This window comes from Chenopodium quinoa, unplaced genomic scaffold, assembly GCF_001683475.1.
Source record: "Chenopodium quinoa cultivar QQ74 unplaced genomic scaffold, ASM168347v1, whole genome shotgun sequence".
NCBI classification, from domain to species: Eukaryota; Viridiplantae; Streptophyta; class Magnoliopsida; order Caryophyllales; family Amaranthaceae; genus Chenopodium; species Chenopodium quinoa.
The window spans coordinates 3,566,830-3,594,313 of NW_018743175.1; the positions used below are offsets into that span (position 1 = coordinate 3,566,830).

A 27,484-nucleotide genomic window follows, 5' to 3' on the forward strand; every position below is an offset into this window, starting at 1 on the left:
TTACGGTTGTAATTTGTTAGTTAGGCGGGTTGTATTCAACTCACTTGGAATAGGGTCTAGTTTATATGTAGTAGGGTTATAACGAATTCAGCTTCTTAAATGGAGCACTCCACCACAGCACTCCATCCCATAAATAGAGCAACTCTATGCGTTCTCTTATTTTCAAATTTTTATAAACTAACTTAAAAATATTTCTTTTCAAATACAAAATAACACCAAAAAATAACTTCATTTCTATTAATGATCTAGTTAATGTAATTTAAGGTGTGATTTGAATAATTGCAATATCATCATTTCTAAATAATTGCAATATCGGATAGTAAACTATGAATCATAAAAGAGTATGTCTAATATAAACTTATAATACTACGTATAACATATGGTAGATAGTTCATTTTTTTTAAGAGAATAAAACTACATTGAGTTTTTTTTTTTAAAAAAAAATCGTAATAAATCATGAGGAAGAATGAAATAAAAAATAATGGTAAAACCCTATCATATTAAACAATTTGCAATTATTTGAAAGAGTATGATTAAGACAAGTGTTTGAGATTACTACTTCTATAAGTAAGAGAACTAGTTGACGTTCATTTATCAATATGATTTGGTATATATACTTCATGTATTCGTAATTTCATATGCATTTGTTATGCACTATTATATGCTCGTATACTTTATACGGAGTAAGACTTATAATGTCGAGTAGGACAAGTAGTTCATGGTTAATATAGGGTTTAACAAATTAGAAGTTTAGTTATAATGCTACTATTTCTTATCTTATCTCTTTTTTTTTTTTTCTTTTTTTTTTCTTCTTCTTCTGACAGATAATGCTACTATTTCAATAAGGTTACATTATGTATATCAGTATATGTGGTTATTTGTTTTTGGCAGAGGGAACATCACCCATTCATTATTCAATTAGGTGATCAATTTTTATGGGGCTTTCTACAACAAATTTGTGATAATTTGGTTATTTAGGGATAAACTTGCATTGTTGCTTGCACACATCTAGGCATACACAAATCTGGTTATTCTACATTAGGAGTGTTATGGTTGTACACTAGTACCAAAAAGTGGAAAAATGTGAAGCTTTACATTTTAAAACAAAGTGTACGTTATTACTTAATCTAATAAGTAAAGTAATAGTCTTTATAAGAAATCACCTAAAACTTAAGATAGGCCTAAGAGAGGGGAAATGAAATGCTAATCGTAATTTGGAATTCTGTGCAGTTGCTTTCTCAAATGGCTAAGGTTTCCGTATCACCTCCCACGATTTTTTCACCGATGTCTTCGTAATGTTGCAAAGCCTAAATTATAAGCCCAATTCACAACTATATTACCACCTATTACATTCTAGAAAGTACTGCGATAATAAATTATAGGCGGAAAACCTAGTGCAATTATCAATATCCAATCCACTTTGATGTGACAACCTCAGCAAAATCTCATCCCATATTGGATTTAATTGCATCTATCCAATCTTTTGTAATTAAGTAGAAAATCAACAATTAAAGGTAAAACAACCAATACTTAGGGGATAAAAAGCTACTCCAAAAACCCTCTTATTCTCCCCCACTCCTTTTATATAATAAAAAAAATGTACCAATTCTTGGAATTCAAAATTTTCCAAATGTGTTATATGTGTCAATTATTTATATAATTAAGTAAATAAAACTTTATAAAAAAAGAGAGAGCGTGTAGTTGTAGATGATGCATGAAGATGAAGCAAACTACACGTTGCTGATGATAGAGAGAGAAAAATTAGCATAGGAAAATTGAGTCTTTAGTTTATTTGGATTGGAGGAAAATACAAGAAAAAAACAAATATAACAATCATAATATATAAAAAGGTCAGTCTTCTCCCTTAATATTTTCTCTGTTATTTCAGTGTGATGAAGAAGAAACATCAAAAGTTTAAACCACTCCGAGAGCTGTATGATCGTGACGATACCCTTTTGAAATCCAAGGCATGTTTTCTAATTCCAATGTCTTATTTGTTTTATGATGATTTTTATTCAATTTTCAGGGGTGGATTTTTCTGGGGTTTTTGCATGTTTCTGGAAATTTCGTGACTTTTGGGTTAAGATTTCATATCTGGGGTTCATTTTTTTGTGAAATTGTGTTGGGTTTTGATTTGGGATTTTGAGAGTTAAAGGGTTTAATCAATGTGAAATTGTTAGCTGTTTGAATCCCAGTTTCATGAAAATTGATTGAAATGATATAAAAATGGGAATTTTTTTTATGGGGGCGGTTTGTTTATTAGGTTTTTATTCAGAAATTTGTAGTTTATGATGATGGTTAATCGTGTATTTGTTTTATGTATGATTATGCTTGATCAATGAAATAATGGTGGATGGTGCACGTATTATTAGTATAATAAAGGCAGAATTATGATTTATATGGGGATTTGGGAGATTAATCAATGTTTAATTGTTAGTTTAGGGTCGGAGGATGAAGCTGAATGAATTGGATCATGATTAATCATGCTGTAAATAAAAATGATTGCTGTCGACTTGTGTTTTGTATATGGTGGATTGGTGGTATGCATTCCGCGGTCGAATGACCTTGTAAAGGTTGAATCTTTTGTGTTTTTCCATTATACTAGAATTTTGTGGGTTTTAGCTATTGTGTTTTTGATGATTTGCTTCAGGAATTAGGTGCCTAGTGCTTAACTGAGTGATGTTTCAGGTATATGAAAAGGAACCCTTGTTAGTCTGGCGTATTCGACTCATTGATGTTTCGTGTTTGATTCTTTTCCTCCTGAAAAAACCGTATTTGAATTTATTAGCCTTTATGTGAATTTATATTAGGGCGATAGCATTTGGCAATTCTTTTTGTAGCTTTCATGACATAAGCTCCTGCCCGAGAAACTGAATTTTTATTTTTTTTTACCCCCAAGTGCATACCTGGTGGTTGTCTGAAGTATGCTTATAAGGTTTTAGAGGCCTAGGGATGGCTTGCTTAATCGTTAAGTGGCTTATATTTTTGTATTTCTGATTTTCTGATATGATATATGGACTACTTATTAGTAGTTTGTCGACCCTGCTCCAATGAGTTTATCATTCTACATGAGTATTCTAGTCTTACTATAAGTCTAACAGTTTGTATTAATTTGTAAATTGTCTAGCATTGCTTTAACTGCTTTCTGCCTAATTGTACTGTAACTTTATTTATCTATAATAATTATCTAGTAGAATCTGAATATCTGAATAATATCAAGAATATATTTTTCTAGTGGAAGTCTTGTAAAAGCCAAATATCAATGAGCAATCTTTATGCCTTTTCATGCCTTCCTAATGAACGTTTTCTGAAGTTAAATCTGAAATGTGCAAACAGGCTGTTGGCTTGTTGAAAGCCTCCCTGGAGTCAACTATAGATCAAGCTTTAGTTGTTGATCTATCTTGGGATAGAAAAGTCGAAAGTCACGGGAAGCTATCCAGTAGTGAAGTGAGTAACATACCTTCTACTTCTTGCCAGAGCTCATTTTCTGAAGACCTTCAGAGTTTGGACTCTTTGAAATCTCCTGGTTACTCTAAAGATTTGCCAATGCTTCAACTTGCAATTACTTCTCAGACTACAGTAAAACATCAGGATCAAGATGTTTTTGACTGCCAAGGGGACTACAGCTCTTGTATAAGTAAAGACGATGGTGCAGCTATGATTAGTAGTGATCAATATGGCGGTGAAGATCACAAAATAGCTACATCCAGAGCAGTTTCAGTTAGTAGCCCCTGTCCTGATGTTTTGGAGAAATCTTTGAATGGTCCGTCTATTAGTAAAGGTTCCCCAATTGCCAGCAGTCCCAGCACACAGGATCCCTGTCTTCAAAACCAGAATTTAATGCATGAGGACAGACCAGATGAACCTGATGAATTGGTGGATGTATGTTTTTTTTTTTTTTTTTTTGTACTTTTTACTCTATCCGTTTGTTGTTGTTGTTGTTGTTGTTGTTGTGTGTGTGTTATGAAGCCATGTTCTGTGTAGAAATTTAGCTGTCTCACTATTCTGAAACATAGTACTTGTAAGAAAAAACTGTCACATAAATTGTTTGGTGGGTTTCTATTCTTTTAAGGTCATTGTGTCTCAACATGTTGAAAGATTAATTAATCTCTCATGATTCTCTTGTTTGTCATTTTAGTACTAAGATGTAAGAAGCTGGCATGTTCTGGGTCAAATTGGATTTCAGAACTGCATCTGCATTTTTGGGACTGTTTACTGCATATGCTTCTTTGCCAAATTATTCAACAGATAGAAAAAGTTGGGTTTCGTAGTTTGCCATTCCGGATATGTGTAAAAGTTATCACAAGCATTGCCTCATCATGGTAATTGATTACCTACATAAACTTAAATTAGGTATAATCTATGTATATAAGGTTCTAACTCAATTCATAGCTTTTAAATTGTCTTCATTGAAACTAATAGTGAATATTTTCAAGTTGTTATCTGGTACATTTACTGTGGATTGTGTACGTATTGCTGGAACTCAATTCAGAGCTTTTAGGTGGCCTATGCTAATTATATATATATATATATAAAACCCCTTCCTTGCAAGTCATGCTCCAGGGCATTAGCTATGGACGTGTACATGTTGCTGCAAAATATTGGGTCTATGCTGTCTTTAACCTAGACTCCTGTCCCTCTTCTACTTATTTTGTGTGTGACCTTGCATGCATTTGTTTGTGCATTTGGTACCAGCTACCCTGACTGAGGTTGCCAAGTGCTTAGATGATATCTTGTGTTTCTTATAAGTTCTTCCTGAAGTCGCGATTTTTTGTTATCTGAACTGTTGCTTGTGTCATACTTGTGTGTGGATTGACATAGCTTGTTCCATTTGGTATAGGTAAGAATATGTGATATTTGCGGTGATGCTGGTCGAGAGGCATCACTTGCTCTTTGTAGCAGGTGCAGTGATGGAGCAGAGCATATGTAAGTGATCATGTAGATACATATTTTGTCTATTAACATAATTGAAATTCCTGCAAAGATTAATGCTGATGCCCCTTTTTGCATTTTGTTTATACCATTAGTTACTGCATGAGCCCTAAGATGGGTAAAGTGCCCGAAGGTGATTGGTTTTGCGAAGAGTGCTTGTTGATGCAAGATCCAAAAAGACAGAGGCAAGTTATGATGGAGGGACCAGACAATGCTTCAAACCCATCATGTTTAAAGGAACCGAGTCAAGGTTCACCAACAATAAATTCTGTTATTCATCATGATGGTAAAATGAAGACAAATCATTCGAGTAAAGCTTCCTGCTCATCTGATAAGAGACTTGGGCTTGATATAGATGTGAGACCAAAAGCAAAGAAAGGAATTGTTGACCGAAGTGTTCAATCGCTGAAGATTTCTGACTCTGGAGGGAATTCGCAGTTGACTCATAGATCTTCATTGAAGAACATGAATGTGAAGAAAAATGCTGCTCGTCAGGTATCTTCTTTTGTTGTTCCTGCTAAGAAAATGGTGAAGCAAGCATGTTCATCAGAACATAGATCATCCAAACCTGAACAACAATCTTGTGGAGGCAAGTTGTTCCTTAATTCCCATGTCAATTGACAACGTGGTGGAGTGGACATGTCAGTGTTCAGTTCATTTATGTCAGTAACTCAATGGCATTTTCTTTTCATTTGCAGGATCTTTTATCAATGAAAAAATAGTTGACAGTTCTGTCTCAAATTTGGAAGTTAGACGCTTGATGGAAGATATCCGTCAAAGGAGAAAATCTACCAAAGATAAAGCTGACTGTGAACTGAAGAAGGATCATTCTGACAAGAAGGTGTTCAAATCTTTGCCATTGACTGGTGCCAGCTCAATCCCTCCAGATGTTTCAAATACGCAGTCTTCCGTTTCAAATGTTAAGGGTGTACGACATGGAAGTAAAAGGAACGTTGCTGAAAAAAATTATTCATTGGAGAACAAGACCAATCAAGTAGATTTTCCTTTTGCTAGTTCTAGTCCTTCGAAAGTTAGCTCTTCTAGTACCAAAGTGGCTCCCCAGATTGGTAAAGCGGCATCTTCACCCATAAAGAGTGTTGAGGACAAATCTGACATCCAGGTTAATGGAAATACAAATGTTGAAGCACTTGATTCCCTTGCTCTTGAAGGCAAAAACCGTGTGAACAAATCAGGTAGGATTCTTCTTACATGTTCTGATTTGAGACTTTTTTTGAACTGTGGTTTGGTCCACAATGTTAAGGGACTTCCGCTTTCCGGTATTGCTTTTTTAATATTTGGTTTTGTTTTGTCTCGTAGCTGGATCTGTCGAAGAAAGAAATTCACCCTGTCATGCAAGCTGTGTGATCAATTCTCCAGCCAAAAATGTCAATGCTTACCCTGATCTGAGAATGAGCTTATCCACTCTGAAGGCTGATCTAGCCGACATCAAAAGAAAAGACAATGATGTTTCGTCTTTTAAGGTCCAGCATATGAAAGTCAAGCCTACAATTGATCCAGTAAATCTTGACCATATGGCTCCCAACTTGACTTCTGCAGTTCCAGAATCTAGGTGTATTTGGAGGTATGCTCCTTTTGTTTTGTTTGATTAGCCCCTCCTCTCTCTCTTTTATCTTTCATGTTTTATCTGTGGACCTCTTGGAGCATCTTAAATTAATATGTTACCATATTTATTTAGGGGTACTTTTAGTTTGGAGAAAAGTGGGAAACTTCCTACTGACTGCTATGGGGTACAAGCACATCTATCGACTCGTGCATCATCCAAAATTGCTGATTTGGTTCTTAAGTTTTCTGACGAACTTCTGTTAAAGGAAGTGCCGCGATTGCACACTTGGCCCATTCAGTTTCAGAAGAAAAATCCGAACGAGCAAGATATCGCTCTCTACTTCTTTGCTCAAGATTTGTGTAGGTTAGTAATGCTGGAATCCCCATCTGCCTTTCCAGTGAAAGATTTCGATTTCTTGCATTTTAATTTCCTGGTATTTCATGCAGTTATGAAAGAAGTTACAGGATGTTGCTAGAAGGCATGTCAATCAATGATATAGCTCTTGAAGCGAACTTTGGAGGTTTTCAACTTCTAGTTTTTCCATCGAGCTTGCTTCCTGCAAGATCACAGCGTAAGTATCTCTTTGCTATAGTGATTAATTTTTCTTATTAAAAATAAACTTCCTTTGTTACCAAGTGAGTGTTTATTACTTTATTTCTTGGTGGTCTCAAAGATCTATGAGTCCTATTTGTCTCTAATTGTGTTTTTTTTTTTTTTTTTTTTTTGACAGGCTGGAATTCTCTGCCATTTTTGTGGGGTGTATTTAGAATGAAAAACTTTGATGATTCTCATGTCCCTGACTTGAACGCTGTGACTGTGAATCAAGGTGTATCTTCACCTGCTACTTGTGGGTCACAGAGCAAATTTGTTTCTGCATTACTCTCTGGAGGCTCCTTTGCACTTCGTTCGTCATACAGCTCCATGCATGGGCCAGAATCTGCTAAACCACTGGCTTTGCCATCTTCAGCTGTAGTCATGTCTGGAGAACAAAGTATTGAACATGAATTGCCTCCATTAAAGAAACATATAGCAACTCTAAAATATCATGATTCCCAAGCCGATGGTATTACATCTGTCCGTGATTGGAGTAAAGAGGTTTCTGGTAGGGGTCTACATAGTTATGACTTGCAGGTATCATTCGCCTGAGTTCTCTAATAATATCTTTGAATATTGCAGCAGTATGTAGCCGAATATGTGTGGAATAGATTTTGATTGAGTATTATCAGAACTTACGATACCAATACCTTTTATTTATTTATTTTGGTCCCCTTAAATTGCTGGTCTTCAGGGGAGATGAGTTATTGAGTGCAAGTCAACTGCAGCCAGTGAGAGTCCCCTTAAGTTGACTTGATACTGTATCACCTTCATTGCATGATATAATTTTTCTCTTATACTTCTATATTTTTTTTTCCTATCCTTTGGGAGGAGGAGGGAGGGGTTGGTGTTGGTAGAGTTGAGATACTAGTCAGTATGAGTTTGACAATGGTTTATGCTTAGGCAGCTAACCAAGTTTTTTTTTACATTGTATATGTGACATGATGTTGTCTCGCATTTATTCATTACATCTTAATCTTTTTGCAGAAAGATAATACCTTCTCTGATAACGATATAAAGAGCCCTATGAAGACTGATCTCATTCCATGTGGCCAATTAGCAAGGGAACACACTACAGCGATTGGATTTCGCTCTGATGCAAACTACAAGGATATGAGTTTTACAGCCTCTAAATTGAGGCAGGGGCATGACGTTTTCAGTGGGCATTCCTTTTCTTTAGACTCGGGACCATCAGGATCATCCGATGGTGGAGAATGTGCTAAATCAGCTGTTGAGCTGCAGATAGAGCCATCAGAGAATCCCAGGAGATATAATACTCTTAATCTCAACCACTGCTTAGACGATAGGTCAGGTTCAGAAGAACTGGACTTGGATTTGGCTCTTGGCTTTCCCAGCAAAAGTGAATATGAACCTGAAAATTCCTTGAATGATGGAACTGACCAAGATGGGGATGTTTCATTGGTTCTCTCTCTTGGGATGCCATGCTCTACTAGCTGACCTCTTCTAGGTAACCCAAGGTGTTGATTACTTGGTGCGGTTGCTGCTGCTGCTGAGGGCCGGCTTTTATCCTCAGGCTTTAGGTATAGATGATGTAAATATTACATATAGAACAAAAGATAAAGTCATAATAATAATAATAATAGTTAGGTGCTTATATGAGAATAAATAGTAGTAGCCAAGGGTGTGATGATAGATATAAAGGTTTCATACATATGAGAATTGTTTCTTTTGAGCAGTGATAGAGATCTTTTCAGCGGCAGCACAAAATATTGTTTTCTCTTATCTCCCTTCCTTTGCCTTTGATATGATACTGAAGTGTGAATCGTCTAATTAGATTTTCTGCAGATTGGAAATTACTGAGTAGGTAGCAGCGCCGAAAGGAACATAGAATCAGGTTAAAGATCAAGAATCATCAGTAATAGCTGAAGATAACTAATTTGTTGCTAAAGAAGTAATCAAGCATTTTTCAATTTTTTTTAATTATTAAAAGGACTTTAAGTTTCGTGTTTTGTGAGAAGTGAATAACATGTAGTTTTCGATAATAAAAAGAGAGTAAACGGTGACACAACTTTAAAAACTATAGTATTTTTTTAAAAAATATAAACTACTCATAAATTTTTGTTTGGCTTGAACTTGCATTTTCTTAGTATTTTTAGTTCACTTGATTTGATCAGAATTTTTTTGATTTGGTCTAGTCTAATTTGAATTTCATATTTACTAAAGTTTCACCTTATTTGATTTGGTCTAATCTAATTTGAATTTCAAAATTAGTGTATGGTGTAATTTCTATCACTTCTAAAATATTTAAAATATTTACTTAAATAAGTTAAATGAACAAAGCCTATATTTGATTCAAAGGGGAGAGCAACATGATTCCATTTGGTGGCCTTCAATTAGTGACATAATCAAAAGAGGTACTCCCTAGTCAATATCATTTCATTCAATGCAAATTGTTTTCATTTGGGTCTATACAAAGAAGCATAGGACAATTACATTTTACAATTAAGGAAAATTTAAAGCAAAACTTATAATCCCAAAATTTCAACATCTCCTTCTTTATTGCAAACAACAATTTTATTTAGACAATACGGGTATATGCAAGACAGCATGTAATGCATAACATTATTTCGTTTCTGTCAATTAGGTACAGCAAGATGTATAATACGGAATAACAAGTTAACAACACAATTTGCAGAATTGCAGGCTCATGGGTTGGTCACCAACTTTTGGTGGTGGACAATGTACTGTTCCATTCATGTGTGCACTACCTAAATTGAATAGAAGTGACAAACAAAAATACAGAAAAGGACAGAATCCCAAGAGTATCTTTTGAGTCAATTTTCAGTGATTGGCCTGCCCTTGGATGTTGCTCATAAAATCATGGAGTATAAAAACCACATCCCCTCTTTCTCTCTCCTCCTTCATCCCCATCAAATCGACGGCAACAAATCCTTCTGTCTGCAACTGGTGGTGGTGGTTGCTGCAGAAAAAAGGAAAATAAAAAAGTAGCGAACTTTATTTTCTGGGGCTGATTTTCATCATCTCTAACCTAAGGTTACATTCTTACCCACGTCCCTTTTGATTATCTTTTATCATTACTCTCATTTTTGTGGCTCTCTAATTCTGATTCTGGGCAACCCCTTTTCAATGATTAATTCTATAAATTTAATAGAATCCCAGATTCCCAGAATATTAAAATAAATAATCCCAATTTTTATGGGTCAGCTTCCCTAATTGAGTTTCCCTCTTTCTGGGTTTCTTTTTAATCTGTTTATATTCTTGCATTTTACTGGGTTCATGCAGTAATACTCAAATGGTATCTCTCTTTTTTTTTAATGTGTGTTGAATTCACTTGAGTGTGATTATTTGACTAGGTGATAGTGGTGATTTTTTTGTTTAAATGTAATAGTGAATGGTTTAATTTTTTCAGATCGTATATTCTGATTGAGTGATTTGAATTGGAAGCTTGATTTGAGCTTTTGTTGGCTGTGATTTGGGTTGCATAAGAATATTTTGTTGGTAAGTATTGATATCGAATTTAATTCCAATATTTTATTCAGTTCTCAATTTCGCATTGATGTTTTTCATGTGAATGGGGTCTTTAACTTTTTTTTTTTTTAAAAAAAAAAGTTGTGTTCTTTTTCATTGATTTAACTAACATTCTGAGATGTTCATGTTTGCTTTATAATTTTTTGAATTTGCGTAAAATCATTGACAATTTTTAGCTGATCCAGCTATTGTTATTAGTTAGATTGCTGAAATCTTAAGATATACTTGTTATTTTTTCTGAGTGCTTTGTTATATGATTACTTATTTCTCAAGGTTGTTATCTGTTTAGATAATTGCAATGGTGAGCAGAGTTTCTGCTTCCTTACGAACTTCATAATTGGGGAATAACACCAGTCTGGAGATGTATCTGAATCAGTATCACGATGCCAAATGCTTTTACTTCCTCTCCGATTTAGCTGCCACTTAAGCACTTCATATCACACAATTAAAAGTGACTATTAAATTCAAGGATTGTACTTTCTGGTAAATTTTGTTATGATAGGGGTTTAAGATGTTATAGTTTTAAATATAGTATTTTGTCCATGATGGTCGAAGGAGAACCTGTTGGTTTGATTTTTTGGTCTATGGCTTCCTTTTTTTTGCCTCATAGTCGTTGAATTCAGTCTCATAGACAAATGCTAACTGAACTTTGTTTCATCAAATACTTTGCAGTTTAAGAGGAGATTGTATTTTTGGGCATTGCGAAGTTTTATGACTTTTGTAAACCAACTACTAAAAGATGACCTTGTTGAATGTATGATATATTCAGTTATCCTGAAATAGGTCAAGAGATGGTGGCTACAGGGTAGGATAAAGTGGGGAGCTGATTATCCTTCAGTTGAAAGCATTATATATGAGGGGCTTATACAGTTTCAATTACTTGGGAGGATTGGTTCTAGGCATTTGAATTGTTTACGTGTGATTCAGCTGATGAATTTGAAGGATGAAAATAGTGATTGAAGTATTGGCTAAAGAATTTGAAGTTTTCAGCTCCAAACGTGCAAGTTTGAAAATTGTGTGAGAATTTTACTGTTGATTGGTAAACCGAATGGTTTTTAAAGTTCCTTAAAAATGAATTGTGGTTGTATTATAATGGCAATCTTCGAATATCATCATTGAGATTTTTGTCATCCTGTGTGAAAAAAGATGTTTAGGTTTCTTCATTTGCTTGATATAGTAGAACTGGAACTGGATTTCAGGGTTGTAAGTTACAACACACAAACTTGCTGTCCAGTTTACAGCTTTATCATTTACTAGAAGAATATGTCAATGTATATCACACCTTTTAATTTCTCTGAGATGCTCTTTAATCACTACGGGTCTTGGAAACATATTGATTTTGTATCTTCCTTCAGAAATGGGAGACGTAGCAAAGGACCTGACTGCTGGGACTGTCGGAGGGGCTGCTCAGCTGGTAGTTGGGCATCCTTTTGACACCATCAAGGTGAAGCTCCAAAGCCAGCCAACTCCTCTTCCTGGCCAAGCTCCCAGGTACTCAGGTGCTATGGATGCTGTGAGGCAAACAATAGCTGCAGAAGGTCCTAGGGGTTTGTACAAAGGTATGGGGGCCCCACTTGCTACTGTTGCTGCTTTCAACGCTGTACTCTTCACAGTTAGGGGCCAAATGGAAGGCCTGTTAAGGTCTGAACCTGGGGCACCCCTCTCAGTTGGCCAGCAAGTTACTTGTGGTGCTGGAGCTGGAGTTGCTGTCTCTTTTTTGGCATGCCCCACAGAATTGATCAAGTGCAGGTACAATGAAAATGCAATCTGCTCCCCTAATTTGCGTTTTTTCCTTAAGTTTGATCATAATTTAGATGTGAATATGTGATTGCTTGCTTACCTGTGTATTTCACTATCAGGAGGCAACATGTTGATTTACTGGTATATGTGAATAGGCTGTGCTGGCTGGAATACTATTATTTTTCTTCTTCTGTTTCTTTTTTCCAGAAATGAGTTTTTCTTAATATGCTTGATTCAAGCATTAGCAGGTGTCTTGAATAGGATGTGTTCTATTGTATTGTTGGTATTGTAACAATGACCCCGTGCATTTCTTGCGTCTTGTTGTTTGGTTGGTAATTGCTTCTGATTTCTTTAATGGTTTGGCTAACTGTTTTGCCCAAATTGTGGAACTTCCAATAGTGGGAAATTCATAAAATTCTTACAGGCTACCAAAAAAAATGTTGATTGATGTCATGTCTGAGAATTTAGAGATCTTACAGATACACAAATTATTATCTAAGATTCTAAGCACACCTGCAAATTACAACAGTGACATGTGTAAATTGTTGTTGCGAAAATGGATTTATTATGAATGTTTTAGATCAAAGTTAATAGGCTTTTTTCTGAAACATCCCCTCTGGCAAGGACAGGTTGCAGGCCCAGAGTTCCCTGGCTGGAGCTGGCGCAGCTACAGTGGCAGTTAAGTACGGAGGGCCTATAGATGTAGCAAAGCATGTCTTATCTGAAGCAGGTGCAAGGGGTCTATTTAAAGGCTTGATCCCTACTCTAGCCCGTGAAGTTCCAGGCAATGCTGCAATGTTTGGGGTGTATGAAGCAGTCAAAATGTACTTAGCTGGTGGCCATGATACTTCCTCGTTAGGTAGGGGCTCTTTGATATTGGCAGGAGGTATAGGTGGAGCTTGCTTCTGGGGTGCAGTGTACCCGACTGATGTGGTGAAGAGTGTTATCCAAATCGATGATTTTAAGGCACCCAAATATTCTGGCTCCATTGACGCGTTCAAAAAGATATTAGCCACTGAGGGTGTCAAAGGATTGTACAAGGGGTTTGGTCCTGCAATGGGTCGGAGTGTACCAGCAAATGCAGCTTGTTTCTTGGCTTATGAGATGACTAGGTCTAGCTTAGGGTGACTTTAATGTTCCCTTGTTTTTAAACTATTACTGATTTGACTTGTTAATGTTGATAATTCTTTAATTTCAAACGTTTGCTCAAATCATTTTTTACCCCTTGAATAAAGTGTGGGAGAAAAGTGCTGGTTTTACATCATGTTTGGAAGTGTGGTAGAGTAGAACTAGTATGAGCATTGAGAGGCGATGAGGTTGAAAGATATGTTCGTATAGCTGGCCAAATTTTGAACAATTGTAAAGTCTGATAAATGAATTTTTTGTGTATACCTTATTTCCCCTGAAGTGCTGCTCCTTGATATGCAGCATATCACATACAAGCATACATTCGATTTATCAGTCGCGCAAGGCTTGAGGTAGCTTTGAGTCACTAACAGGAGGTGTCCATAATTGGCCAAATTGATAATTAATAAGCAAAGTAGATGGTTTCAACCATTGAAGTGGCCTCCTCGGGCCTCATGGGGGGGGGGGGTGTCCATGGAAGCAAATCATTCTCTATCCTTTCCAAGCCTGGAAAAGTCAATAATTCTGTAAAATTGAAGGTTATACACTTATACATGACTTCGGATGAATTTTGGGAAATTTTTTTGAAAGCAAAGTGGATATGGGAGGGGTTCTCCAACGAAGTATAAGATTACTAAACAATTACTAGTATTCCGTATGATTTATAAATTATTAATTCAAAATACAGTATTAAGTATCGAACTACGAGTTAATGCAAAAACAACCCGATACATCGCATAAATGGAATTAAAGAGGGTAAGAAGCAGAGTAGATATCTATAATACAAAAAAAGGCATATACATAAATAACTAAATAGTAAATACCATGTGAATGGTGCCATATTTTATCCGATCAACTTCACTAAACACATCCATCATCCATGCCTCATTAGCAGCCACATTTAATGGCCACAATATCGTGTAACACTAACAGACACTCCCATAACACATGCCTTCTTTTTTCAGTCAACACTTATTTCTTGCATATAAATGTGCATTTTTCCTAACTTCCCACATCTTATAAATATATATATATTTTTTTGTTTTATCAAAATTAGATTTTTGTATATATATTTATCTTTAAGAATATCATAAACATATCGTCTAAAAAAAAATGGATGGAAATCTGAGAAAATCTCTCTCTTCAAACTCCATGTATTCTCTGAATTCTAGGCTTGATCACTTGGATTCTACGGTAAGCAAGTTTCTCTTATACTATAAAGTCCCTTGTATAAAGTATGTTTTACTATGTAACGTATAGTTTGCACAATTATTATATGATGAAAGATTGTACTAAATATATACATTTGTATGAAGATAAAATATTTGGAAGATAGGAAATGTTCGTCAACAAGATGGACCAATGATGGTGCAGGACATGGGGTTGTGAACAGAAATTGCGTGCCAATTGACTTGGCTGTCATGGAGGCCCAATCCAAAGGTTCGATTTTGGATCGAATCACGTCTCTCGAGGAACGATTAATCCAGGTAAATTCGTGATTAGTGTTACTAATGTTATTGTACGTGGATTCAGCTGATAACAAAGTTGTATAGTCTATATTTCACTATATACTCTGCGACTCTGCAAGTATCTTATAGTGTAGATGAGGGTTTAATTTGTTAATTATCGTACTAGTGTAAGGAAAATTAATTTGGTTACTTTTAGTGAATTCAACACATAGAACTGTGCTCTCACAATGAGTGTTAACTCAAATTATGTAGTGCTAAAATCACTTTCTTAGCATAAAAGTCTTGAAAATTGGATGTTAATTTGATAAGAAGACTAGCATTCGCTAAAACATCTTTTTCTCTCCTTAAACACCACCCCAACCACCAACCTTTTTCTCTCTCTTCAAAAACCCCAAACACACTGGAGAGGATACCGACGACGGAAGGCAGCGGTGGCGCGAACCAAGGCAGCGGCGGCGACGCAGAGTAAGGGGGAGCTCCACAGTAACCGGTTTTGACCGTCGGTCACCAGTTACCGTACACAGCAAACAGAGGTCAAAATTGGTTACCGTGCACAGCTGGAGCTGTGCACGGTAATCGGAGGCCAAAATCGGTTACCGTCCACGATAACTGGAGCCCAAAATTGGTTATCGTCCACGGTAATCGGAGCCCATAACCGGTTACTGTAACGGTTAACCAGTTTTTGGCTCTGATTGATCGTCGTCAGGCGGTTTTTTTTGCCAATAATTCGAATTTAAACCAGCGGAAAAGTGACGTACCTTACCCGACGGTGGCGTTTTGGGTTCGTATTTCGATGAGCCACCTCAATCACCATCCATTTCTCGTCGACTTTTGTCGTCATTGTGGCTGTCTGGTGTAGAAGGTGGTGGTAAACACGGTGGTTGTGGGTTGTGGTGGTAGACGTGATGGCGTGGATTGCACCGGTGTCGTGATTGGTGGTGGTTGACTTGGTTGTGGTTGATGGACTAACGTAAGAGGAAAAAAATGGGAAAAAAAAAAATTAGTAAGGGCAAGAAAGTCTCTTTACTTAAAATGATGGCGGTTTGATCAATTTTGATGGCTGTATTTAGTATTTTACATTTTGTATCCTTAACGGCCTCTCATTTAATTATAGCCACATGTCCAATCATTAAACAAACTATATAAATAAATTTTACTCCGTATTTTAGGTTCATTGTAAACATTATTAACATATTCTTGTACTTGCTAATTTTTCTTGTGGAGTCTATCAATTATAACATGGTAATTGTTGCGGCCTCACAAACTCGTATACACATGGGACTATATGCTCACATCCATATTCTATGCAATTATGATGTATAGGTATGCTCACTCATTGAATCTGAAGCTGCTTTGTCTCCATCAAAAAACTCTCAAGATGAAACTTCTCCTCGGATTTCAAGAAAAGGATTTTCCAACTCATTTTCAAGATTTAGGCTGCCTCGTCGTAGCAACAATAAGCAACCAATATCCCGAACTTGCATGGACAAACCCCCGGTATTATCTACGTCTAATTTCAGTAATTTCGTAGTGATTAAACTAAAAACGAGTAATTTGCTAAACACGATCTTAATTTTTATTGACAAAATTAAACGATATGTTATTAAATCAACGTTTTTTACACAGGTTACAGAGGGAAAAGAGCATAAGAAGAGTAAGGGTGAAAAATCTTCTCCTAAACATAAGAAATTGGATTCTTCTAGTTTGTTACATTTGAGATTATTGGGCTGCTCATGATTTGGTTTCATTAAATTATTTTTTTCTCCCATGTGCTATGTCAAACATACTTGTATTAATCTAGATATTCATGTTGTGACTATGTCTCCAAAGAGTATTAACTTGTTTAGTAGTGACTCGGGGTGGTTATTGGGCGGGTCAGTTCGGGTTGGTGCGGGTCATTAACGTGGCGGATCGGTTGCGAGTCATGATGAATGTTTAGTGGGTCAGGGTCGGGTCAAGATCAATGCGGGTCAGGGTTGAATCAAGGTCGAGATAAAAGTGAAACGGGCCATTAACGGGCCTTATTTCCTGTAACAAAAATGGCAATGCATCCAATAGAATTGAAGTAAGTTTCAGGACACCTTTCCACCACATTATTTACCCTAAAGAAAGGTAACCAATGGCGGCCAAACTTAGCAGCTTTCATGAAAGCAAACAGAGTAACTTATATTTCTGATTACATTTTGAAATCCACAAAGTTCAGATCACATTTTCAGAAGCAAAAACCAATGCATTGTAAGTAAATAAACATTCTGAAATCCACAAAGTCTAGTCTGCATACTCCATTTAAGAAAAAAAAAAAAAAAAAAAAATCCATTTCAGTCTTCAAAGATTAGATTCACAAATGAAGTTTTGTCCAACCCAAAATCTGCCATGATACTTCAGCCTCTCAACTTTTTTGATCAGGGTATGATATAATTCTCCTGTCAAATGGGATACAAAAAATGAGCATGTATAATTTAAACAGAATTAAGAAACCAAAGTGAAGTAAAGCTCATCTTATAGAAAACAGTTAGCATTAAGCACTGTCAGAGCTTTAAAACAAAGTCACAAAACAAATGATGAACCACCTCAATTCTTAACTGAGCAGGTACACATGAGCACAAAATATTGCAGATTCTGAAGAGCAGAATTAGACATGGGAAACTACAAACCATCAGCATATTAAAACTAAACACATAATCAACAACTTCAAAAATTAGAAAGGGTCTGCATCATCATCCTCTTCTTCTTCAATGATTTCGTCTTCAAGTTCACTATCAACCTCTACTTGATTAATTGCTTTCACGATGCCAATCTTGCATACATACTAAAGCTTGAATTGTTTTTTACTTTAATGAACTTCGCGATGCCGAAACAGTCTTTCCTCCAATACTAAAAGCTGACTCCGAAGCTACAGTACTCACAGGAATAGTCAACAAATCCCGTGCCATCTTAGATACCACAGGATACCTCACAAAACTTTGATGCCAAAACTCCAAAATATTTAATTGTGAATTGAGATCTAAAGATAACATTGCATCATTATAAGTTGCATTATCAACAGTGATAGAGAGTATCCTATCATCTAATTTCCATTGGCAAAGAAACATACAAATCTCATTAGCAATACTTACCCCATCATATGGAGGAGCCAAGGCCCTAAACCTAAGAATTTTTTTACGGAGTTTCCAAGAATCATAACAAAGTGAGAAGTGACACAAATAAAATGTTATCTAGTATGATTTGATTTCCAATTATCGGTTATTAAACAAATTCTACCCGAAACATTAGACAACAAATCTATTAATTTATCCCTCTCCAATACATAAGCCTTCAATAAATCTCTCTTTGTGGTTGCACGGCCACATGGTATAAACTTAGGGGTAGCTCTTTTCATTATTCTCCTAAATCCTTGTCTTCAACCATAGTGAATGAATGACCTCCCTCAACAATGAATTAAAAGTCTCTTTTTGAAGTTCATTCATGTCAAAGACAAAATTTTTCTTCATCACTATCTTCCTCAAATGTAAGTCCTAGAGACCTTTTTGCACACCTCTCTAAATGAAGCTTCAAATGATATGTACCACTATCATGATGTGCAGATAAAATAGAATTACAATGTACACATGTAGCAATTCTCTCACCTTGAACATTCTTCCCTTCAATAAGCTCTCTCCAAACTTTAGACCTCTTCTTTCTCTTTCGTTGCGGAGTGATGTATTCATTATATCCATCATCATGTGCCGTAGAAGTAGTAGTAGTAGTATCACCATCCTTATTAAGGAACATACTGCACAATTGCAAGCTTAGAAAGATTACCAACAATTAATGGGATTTAATTAATAATTGCAAAAACTCATGTCAACTAAAAATTCAGAATAGCAATTATAATTGGTTAAGCAGAATATCTTCAAGAAAAGGTGTTAGCTTCAATTTAACATTATATTGTTAGCTTCATTTTAACATTATTTGCATGCTATGTAAGTCTAATTCTTTTCTTCTTTGTTCGTATTCATTTTTCATTTCAATTTTTTTTTTTTTTTCCTTCAATTTTGTTGGTTTATACAATTGGAAATTCTTATCATTTTTATTATAATTGGTTAAGCAGAACAGCACTCAGACTACAGCAATACAAACCCACAACAAAACATCACCGATCAAACAATGTAATTGCATGATGCAAATTCCTAATCAGAACTAAAAATTCAGATTAGCAAATTCTTCAATTATGTCGATTATCCTGTTTATGTCGATTATCAATTATGTACACACAATTGATAGAATTCAAATTCCTAATCTGATTCTTTTATGCACGCACAATTCTTCATACATAACAAATTAATAATTATGTCGATTATCCTGTTTGATTATTTAACATATGTTAATTTTCGATTTAGCAATTATAGTATTAACCTAAAATTTCGAATCATATAGCAAAATAATCGAAATTAACTAACCTCAAAGGAAAAACAAAGAAGGTCGCCTAAATTGTGAAGCTTGAAAGCTCGAAATCGCAATAATTTGTAAATCAATTGAATAACTTAGGGTTTATTTCTTCAGAAGATCGAAAAAAGGGAGAGAACTTGGAGGTTCTGGTTTTTTCTTTGGTCATTCTAATCTTCTAATTTATTTATTTTTTAAATTTGGGATTTTTCTTTTTGGCCATTTAATTTTTCTTTGATATTAATGGGTTGTCAATAAAAGCTCATTATTGACCCTATATTTTAAAGCCCTTTAGTAATCCCGTCCACTAAAATAATAAAGGGTCAAGACCTTTTAAATTTTGGCCCGACCTTATTATCAATGGACAACCCTGTCCATTAACCACCCCTAGTAGTGACTAATAATTTTACGTGTTGTGTAGTTTTAAGTATGTGGTAGCACCTAATAAGTTTGTGTAGGATTAATTCTTGTTGAGGTGTAATCTTCCCAAACAACACACGTAAGTGTCTCACATTAATAAACTATGAGAAAGTTAAATAATTTATAAGGTTAAGAAGCTAATTCTTCTACTTTCATATGATTTTAGGATGTAACCTTTTTAAATTTGTGAAGTAGACTCTCTATCTCTTGTAGATGAGTGTAGCCTAGACCCATATTTAATAGTTCCATAGTACTTGACTTATTTTTGTTTGAAAAGTTGGAAGGCCTCTACAAATGAGTGTAATAATGCTCCACTTAAATCTCCATAAAATAGACCAATTTGGACAATAAGGACTCCGAAGGCCCATTTGGACAATAAGGACTAAGAAGGCCAATTTGGAGCTAATGGGCTGAACGTTGAGTGGCCTTTGCCGCAGTTTATGTTTGTTATCCTTCTTGTAGGATTGTAGGATTAGCAGATTAGCCAACAACATTCTTGGAATTCTAATTAGTTCAAATTAAATAATAATTGTGATACAATCATTATTCAAATAGAAATTATTTTTTAGAATTTGACTTTATATTATTATTTATTTACAATATTTTATCAAAATTTCATATTAGCAGATGTATCGACAAAAGTAGAGAACATATATTAAAGGGAGTATATTCAAACATACTTCACTTAATATGCGTTTCAATTTGACTTTTATACTATTTATAACACTATTTTATTAAAATTTCATATTGGCAGTAGAAATATATTGGAGGGAGTACGTCCTAAAATACTTCACCTCACACTAAATTTAAAAAAACCCTCCACCTCTAAGAAAAGAAGCAATAAAATAGGGTCCAATAAGAAATCTGAATAAACTTTGAACCAAAGTCTGTCGAATAATAATTATACTAGAGACAAGTGTATTATTGTTGTTAACCAAATTATATAGAATACAAAGATATAGATAATATATAATATCTGTCTCCTATCAAATAAACAAGGGAAATTCTCTTCGGTAAACTCGAACTCTTTAATTTTCTTAGTAATAAACGTAAAAAAAAAAACTTATGACCAATGGTAAACCTTAATTATCTTTAATAATTTATTGGTAATATTAATGATATAATTAACTGATTCCTTAACCATGGTTAGCCTTTAAAAAAAAAAAAACCCAACTCCCCTGCCACTAGCTACTGCCGGCAGCCTCCCTTTCCCATCCCCTTTACCCCACGCTCCCCTGTTGGTCGCCGACTCTTCCCCCCGCCGGCGAGATCTATCCCGATACCCCAAGCCTCACCACCCCCCTCCCCTTTCCCTGTATCGATCCGATCCCCTCTCCTTCCCCCAAAACGCAACCCTCAACTCCAAAATCCTCACCTGAAAATCTTAAACCACGCAAACCCTAAGGAATTGCGTCGGCGACTGTGATGTCGAAAGATCCTAACTTCCAAGAGGAACAACTCGCGCAATTCGACCACTGAAGTAATTATTAGGGCCTCGCATTTCTCGATATATAACAAGATTCAGATTCTTATTGGCTTTCTTTTTTGCTTTTTTTTTTTTTTTTTTCATTTTTACAGCTTGATAATGGCGGAAAATTTATTAAGGGTTTGAAGTTTTGTGAATTGGTTTGATTGGATTGTTTTTGTGAGTTTTTGATTGTGAGTGTTGGGGTGAGGGAAGAAAGGAAGACGGTAAGAAGTATGAATGGAGCGGCGCCGGAGATGAGACGGTGGGAAGTCGGGGAGGGTTGGTGGTCGCCGGAAGGGTGGGAGGGGTAGGGGATCGCCTGTGGAGATGTAGAGCTTGGCGCCGCCGGCTAGGGAGGGGTCAGGTGGTGTTTGGGTGCGTGGGGGGAGGGGATTGTTTTTTTTTTTTTTTAATACTTCCTCCGTTCTTTTAATATCGCATCACTTGCCTTTTAGGAAAGTTTACAAAATATTGCATCAATTCTATTTTAGGATAAAAATATCTATGTTCGCACTGCAAATATCCAACATGTCCTTACTTTTTCGCACTTACTTTTTATTTTATCTTACATTACATGGACAATTTTGTATTTTTACGTTTCTCTCTCTTACTTTTTTCCAATACCAAATTTTGCCCCCAAAACCCCATGATGCAATAAAAAAAATACGGAGGAAGTATAATTTTACTGTTAAAAAATAAATAATTAACCATGGTTAGGCTTTTGTTGACTAGGGTTAGGCTTATAATTGGATATAAACATTATTAATGTCACCATTTGACTATTATAGATAATTAGGGTTTACCATTGATAATAAGTTGACTATTATAGATAATTAGGGTTTACCATTAATAATAAGTTTTTTTTAACGTTTATCACGGAGAAAATTCGAGTTTATCAAAGAGAATTTCTCAATAAATAATAATACTCCATAATAACAATTGAAGAAGTATAAGACTATATAAGAGAGTGTGAATCTGAGTGATGCGTTTCAGCACACAAAGCAATTAACATAAAAGGCAAAAAATGTGCAGGTATTTTATTCTTTGATTCAATATTCAGCTCATTTACAGCTTATATTAATGTACTACCCATGACTATTTTGTACATACAATTATGTTTCCCAATTCTTTTTTTTTTTTTTTTTTTTTTTTGATTTATGAGAGGATTAAATCCAAAGAAAAGGAAAATACAAGAAGATGTTTCCCAATTCTTTCATTACACTCTTCTTTCAATTATTTTTCTTCCTTTCCTATTTTGGAAAGTGACCCTCTTTCTTAATTTTTATTTAATGCCGCCACTAATAATTAAGAGTATTATTTTGAGTTATTGTACAAAAATAGGTGCAAGGATAAAGTTGTAATTAGAATTTGAAAACAACTTAACCTCTTTTCTTCTCATCCGTTGTCTAAGTAAGCTATGACCCAGTTTGGGGTGTAATAAACTCATGTGAGCATGTATGTACGAGATTGCAAGTCGTACATTATCCTAAAATTGTTGCTCATGGGATTCAAAATGATTATTCGACCTTGATACTGTCATTGACTCATTGTCATACTTGAATATGTTGATTGGGAAGACAATCGTCATTGCAATAAATCTTATTACGTTTATATTGAGAATTTGAGATGTACACTTATAATTTAGGATATATACTACCTCCGTTAATTATTACGTGCAACAAAGGAATATTTATATCTTACAAATAATACTCCTTTGTTGCACATAATAGTTAACGGAGGTAGTATTACTCCATAATAGAGTAATTAATACCTTTAACATTTATTTTGATGTTCTTTTTAGTAATATTAATACAAATAATACACACAAGTAAAAGAGTACATATCCCAAAGGCCTAATCCAGATCACACCCCTTTATCCTAATAATATGACGTAATGACGCCGAGGTTTAGAGGCTAATTGGTGTGTAGTGTGGTGTCCACTCACAAAAAAGTCCCTAGCTATTTTAAGTTCGATCACTAATTAGCTTCTTTGGTTATCCATACATTTTAATAAAATAATTGGTTTTAATTAGCTAGAATTAAACAATTTTAAGTTCTATTTTAGAGGTAAAAATTAGAGAACTTTACAAAAATATGAGTGAACCTTACCCTTTTCATGGCCGGCTTTGTTTCTTGACTAATTTAATACTAAAATGTGAATTTTTGATGCTAATAGTCCCTTGGCCTTCACTTATTTGTGTAATTTATTTGTCTGTGAAATGTTTGATAAGAATTGCGGAGTAAATGGAAAATGAATAGCACTTGTCCGCGTAAACGGAGAAAGTATGTACTAGTTGCATCACTTTCACCTCTTTCTTGTAATAGGATGTGATTTGATGTCCTTAGGTAAAATTTTCTCATATTTGTTTAAAAAAAAATGAAAAAAAAACGAGTAAACAAGTCTGAACATAAAAATTATAAATAGCCGCGGGTTATTCATATCCGTTTTTCTCCAAAAAAAAAATTCTAAATCCAACGTGAATCCATCAAGACTAAATTTAAAAAATCCATACACATAAAAACAGATCTATATCCACGGATCCAGATCCGCTGCCATCCCTAATAACCTAACAACCCAACGGGTTCATTCATTGGAACCAAATAAACAAATTATCCAACGAAAAAAAACAAAAAGCGCAGTACAAAAAAAAAGAAGAAAGTTTCCAAAATAACCCAAATGAAAACTGAAACATTATAAACACCCCCCAGTAGGGGTGAAACAAATTTGGGTTAAAACCGAACCAAACCGAACCGAATAAGAAATATGGTTCGGTTTTTTTTCGAAAGTGATTCGGTTTGGTTTTGAAAAAAAAATATTTCGGTTTTCGGTTTGGTTTCGGTTTTAGAAATTGAAAAACCGAAAAATCGAACAAAACCGAACAGAACCGAAATTTCAGGCCCAAAAGCCCCCTAGCCCAACACTTTTACCCTAAGTATATAAAGGAAAAAAAAAAACCCTAATCCCTCACTTCCTCATCTGACTCTCAGTCTCTCACCTCTCCTTTCCTCTTCTTCTCCTGATCTCACCTCTCCGCCCTTTCTCTCTTCTCTTCTCAGAATCTTAGTTCTTCCTCTCTCTCCTTTCCTCTTCTCAACTCCGTCCTTTCTTTCTCCTCTTTGATCTCTTCTCCATCACTCTGTTCTCCTCTTTTCCCCACCAGCCCACAGCGAACAAGTTTATTTACAACGTTATTAAGCCATCAACTGAGTAGCTAAGGTTTTTCATGTCAAATTCATCCATGAAAACACTAGATCTAGTGTTTTCATGGTCGAACTTGACCTTTAAAACCCAAATTCGAGGTTTTTCGGTGGAATGTGAGGTATGTCCTCTTTTTCTTAATTTTAATTTGATTTGAATTTTTTTTCCTACTTTATTTTTATGGTGGCGTAGCCGTGTAGATTGAATTGCGGTGGTGATAGGTAGTTGTGGGTCGATCTAGGGTTAGTGTTTGGGTGGAAAGGATGAAGGGTGGTGAAATAAGGTGGGTTGTGGGTTGTGGTGGGTGCGGATCTGGGTTAGGGGTGGTGATAAGGTGGTTTTTGGTGGTTGTTGTGGGTGGTAGTGGTGATAGTTTCTATGGGTGGTTAGTGGTGGTTAGTGGGCATTGTTGTGGGTGGTTAGTGGTGGTAGTTTCGGTGGTTTTTGGTAGGTTAGGGTGGGTGGTAGGTGGGTTTTAGGTGGGATGTTTGTATGGTTTGGTTTGGTTCGATTTTAATTGGTGTGGTTTGGTTCGATTTTTTTGCAAAATGTGATATTTAGGATGCTTGAGAGGAAAATTCGGTGCGGTTTGGTTTTTTTTAGGAAAACCGAAATTTAGGTAGTTTGGTTTGGTTCGGTTTCAAAGCTAAAGTGGTGCGGTGTGGTTTGCAAAATCAAGAAACCGAAATTTGATGGTTTGGTTTCAGTTTGGGCAAAAAAACCAAACCGAAAACCGAACTTTCACCCCTACCCTCCAAAAATAAAGCCAACAAATCCTTATCAGCCCCCACTACCCCCCACACACGACACACCCACTCTCTCTCACCTCCTTCCTCTCTCTCTCTCTCTCTCCTCCGCAAATTCCAACAAATGGCGGAAACCTCTTCAATGGAAGATCCTCCTCAACAATCATCCTCCCACGACCACCCCGACACGACCACCCACAATCTCTCTCCTCCTCCCGGCTTATCCCACCACGAATTCACCTCCCTCATCCCCTCCATCACCGAATTCCACACCTACCGCCTCAACAAATCCCGCCAATGCTCCTCTCTACTCGCTCAAAAAATCCACGCCCCACGCGCCGTCGTCTGGTCCATCGTCCGCCGCTTCGACAAACCCCAAACCTACAAACACTTCATCAAAAGCTGCTCTGTTCGCGACAACTTCACTCTCTCCGTTGGATCCACGCGCGACGTTAACGTCATTTCTGGCCTCCCTGCTGCTACCAGCACCGAACGCCTCGATATCCTTGATGATCATCGCTTTGTTACTGGCTTTACTATTATCGGTGGTGAACACCGCCTCCGTAACTACCGCTCTGTTACGTCACTTCATGCTGTTAACAACCCAGATTCCGGCGAGGATGACGTCACTATTGTTTTGGAGAGTTACTTAGTTGATGTTCCTGAAGGTAATACTGAAGAAGATACGCGCCTTTTTGCTGATACTGTTGTTAAGCTTAATCTACAGAAGCTCGCTTCCGTCGCCGCAGCGGTGTACTCCGGTGACGCCACCGCCGTCGAAAACAGGTGATTGTGAATGTGGGGTCCATTTTTTTTTTTTTTTAAAAAAATTGAATGAAAAAAAGGGTAGTGGAGGGAATCTGAATCTGAGACGTAAAATTACATTTTTCAGATTTTTTTTTTTTTTTTTGTTTGGATTATTTACTCTTTTGGGTAAATTTTAATTTTAATTTTTTTTTGTTGTTGGAAAAAAAATCTTTACCCCATGAAAAGAAAAATGAAGTTGTTAAATAGATTAAGCACGTTGAGATGTTGATGTTGATGGAATTTTTATTTAAGGAAAATGGAAAGAAATCTTCCTTTTACCAATTTTGTATTTTGTACACTATATATTACTCCGTATTACTTACAGTAGCATGATAATTTTGTGTTTGTGTTTGTCACCAGGTGTGTTTTTCATTCAATTTATTTCTATAGGCCAATTTTTAATGTTGAAACAGAAAATATGGATATTAATTTTGTATTTCATAACTTTTGAAATTAAGTTATATTTAGGTGTAATAACTAATTAGGTTTATTGATGATGGTTTCATATTGTGCAAAAATTAGCATTTTACATAATTTTTTTATGTCGGGTTTTTTCAATTATTATTACAATAACTTACCTACGACGGGTTGTACTTCGAATATTTGACATTAGTAGTGTAGTGGCAAAGTAAATTTCTCTTGCATTAGCTTAACATTTACGGAGTTTATATGTACTACGCCTTTTATTTAATAAAAAAAATCAATATAAGCATCTTCTTAAAGCAATATAATATACGGAGTACGTATTATTGTTTTGAACATTGCTTTGTACCTTTCAGACTAATTGAAGATCATTTCAAAGATGAGATATTCTAATAATCATTAGAAATAAATTAAGATGAGTAATATTAGGATTTTTTTATGTCAATTATTATTCATTTTAATTTTAATCAGCTAGTTTAGGTCATGCAAATGTAGAGAGTTGACTTAATTGGTAATCTATTTAAGTCGTAGTAAAGACGTATGGAATCAAATTCGTCCAATTCCTACACCTTTTAAAAAAATGAAAAAAATACATATAATTGAACAATTTGTCCACTTCATAGTTTCATATGAATTGCCTTTTATTTATTGTTTTCAATCAAGTGAATTGCTTCACCTTTTTTTTTTTTTTTTTTTTTTTTAGGGCAAATTATTTTTAAGTTTGATGTATATCCCAAAATGAAAATAGTATCATGACGGAGTTTTTGCGGTTATATAATTGTTATTTTTGAGAGGAAAGGGACAGATTACAATAAGAAATTTAGTTTACAAGGCAACTTGAATTAAAATAGAATACTACGTATAAAAGAATAGAGAGAAAGACTTGACAGAGAAGAGGAATAACTGAACAACAGTTTAGAAATGACAAGGGGAGTATGATTTTCTACATCTAATTAAAATGGATTATTTTGAATGTAATAATTATTCTCCAATGGTCTTTATCTTAAATAGAATTGAAAAATTAGAGTATATGCTCAAAGCTTTTATATAACCTTTCAACTA

The 27,484-nt window shown here is 35.4% G+C and overlaps 4 protein-coding genes and 1 long non-coding RNA gene across 8 annotated transcripts; 4 read left to right on the top strand and 1 right to left on the bottom strand.

Moving 5' to 3' along the window:
* Nucleotides 1-1,664: 1,664 nt before the first annotated feature.
* Nucleotides 1,665-8,813, top strand: LOC110732535. Its single transcript, XM_021912487.1, has 10 exons — nt 1,665-1,967; nt 3,337-3,882; nt 4,841-4,926; nt 5,028-5,521; nt 5,631-6,125; nt 6,250-6,514; nt 6,629-6,859; nt 6,943-7,067; nt 7,227-7,627; nt 8,078-8,813. Exons 1-10 carry the CDS (start codon nt 1,893-1,895, stop codon nt 8,546-8,548), a joined length of 3,189 nt encoding a protein of 1,062 aa, XP_021768179.1. The 5' UTR covers nt 1,665-1,892; the 3' UTR covers nt 8,549-8,813.
* A 1,060-nt stretch (nt 8,814-9,873) lies between these two features.
* Nucleotides 9,874-13,736, top strand: LOC110732537 (mitochondrial carnitine/acylcarnitine carrier-like protein). Of its 4 annotated transcripts, none has more exons than XM_021912488.1 (4): nt 9,881-10,105; nt 10,482-10,570; nt 11,956-12,349; nt 12,970-13,736. In XM_021912488.1, exons 3-4 carry the CDS (start codon nt 11,958-11,960, stop codon nt 13,466-13,468), a joined length of 891 nt encoding a protein of 296 aa, XP_021768180.1. In that variant the 5' UTR covers nt 9,881-10,105; nt 10,482-10,570; nt 11,956-11,957; the 3' UTR covers nt 13,469-13,736. The 4 variants fall into 4 exon arrangements, with proteins under 4 accessions (XP_021768182.1, XP_021768180.1, XP_021768181.1 ...); XM_021912489.1 differs by lacking the exon at nt 9,881-10,105 and adding an exon at nt 10,129-10,367; XM_021912490.1 differs by lacking the exon at nt 10,482-10,570 and having other exon boundaries at nt 9,874-10,105.
* Nucleotides 13,737-13,950: 214 nt separating this feature from the next.
* On the top strand, nt 13,951-17,246 carry LOC110732538. Its single transcript, XM_021912493.1, has 4 exons — nt 13,951-14,659; nt 14,782-14,952; nt 16,258-16,431; nt 16,561-17,246. Exons 1-4 carry the CDS (start codon nt 14,579-14,581, stop codon nt 16,669-16,671), a joined length of 537 nt encoding a protein of 178 aa, XP_021768185.1. The 5' UTR covers nt 13,951-14,578; the 3' UTR covers nt 16,672-17,246.
* Nucleotides 16,995-19,614, bottom strand: LOC110732539. Its single transcript, XR_002513499.1, has 3 exons — nt 19,374-19,614; nt 18,561-18,706; nt 16,995-17,357 (listed from the first exon to the last, which is right to left on the bottom strand). It is a non-coding gene; the product is annotated as an uncharacterized LOC110732539 (long non-coding RNA).
* Nucleotides 19,615-24,050: 4,436 nt separating this feature from the next.
* LOC110732540 (abscisic acid receptor PYR1-like) lies at nt 24,051-26,329 on the top strand. Its single transcript, XM_021912494.1, has one exon. The coding sequence runs from the start codon at nt 25,317-25,319 to the stop codon at nt 25,980-25,982; it is 666 nt and encodes a 221-aa protein (XP_021768186.1). The 5' UTR covers nt 24,051-25,316; the 3' UTR covers nt 25,983-26,329.
* The last annotated feature ends 1,155 nt before the right edge of the window (nt 26,330-27,484 follow it).

Bases quoted from the DNA above. Each gene is read 5' to 3' on its own strand.
- LOC110732535 (XM_021912487.1), top strand. From the start codon at position 1,893: ATGAAGAAGAAACATCAAAAGTTTAAACCACTCCGAGAGCTGTATGAT. The intron at 1,968-3,336 runs GCATGTTTTCTA...ATGTGCAAACAG, and splicing joins ATACCCTTTTGAAATCCAAG to GCTGTTGGCTTGTTGAAAGC. The intron at 4,927-5,027 runs GTAAGTGATCAT...TTATACCATTAG, and splicing joins AGTGATGGAGCAGAGCATAT to TTACTGCATGAGCCCTAAGA.
- LOC110732537 (XM_021912490.1), top strand. From the start codon at position 11,958: ATGGGAGACGTAGCAAAGGACCTGACTGCTGGGACTGTCGGAGGGGCT. The intron at 12,350-12,969 runs GTACAATGAAAA...TGGCAAGGACAG, and splicing joins ACAGAATTGATCAAGTGCAG to GTTGCAGGCCCAGAGTTCCC.
- LOC110732538 (XM_021912493.1), top strand. From the start codon at position 14,579: ATGGATGGAAATCTGAGAAAATCTCTCTCTTCAAACTCCATGTATTCT. The intron at 14,660-14,781 runs GTAAGCAAGTTT...ATTTGTATGAAG, and splicing joins TTGATCACTTGGATTCTACG to ATAAAATATTTGGAAGATAG. The intron at 16,432-16,560 runs GTATTATCTACG...TTTTTTACACAG, and splicing joins CTTGCATGGACAAACCCCCG to GTTACAGAGGGAAAAGAGCA.
- LOC110732540 (XM_021912494.1), top strand. From the start codon at position 25,317: ATGGCGGAAACCTCTTCAATGGAAGATCCTCCTCAACAATCATCCTCC.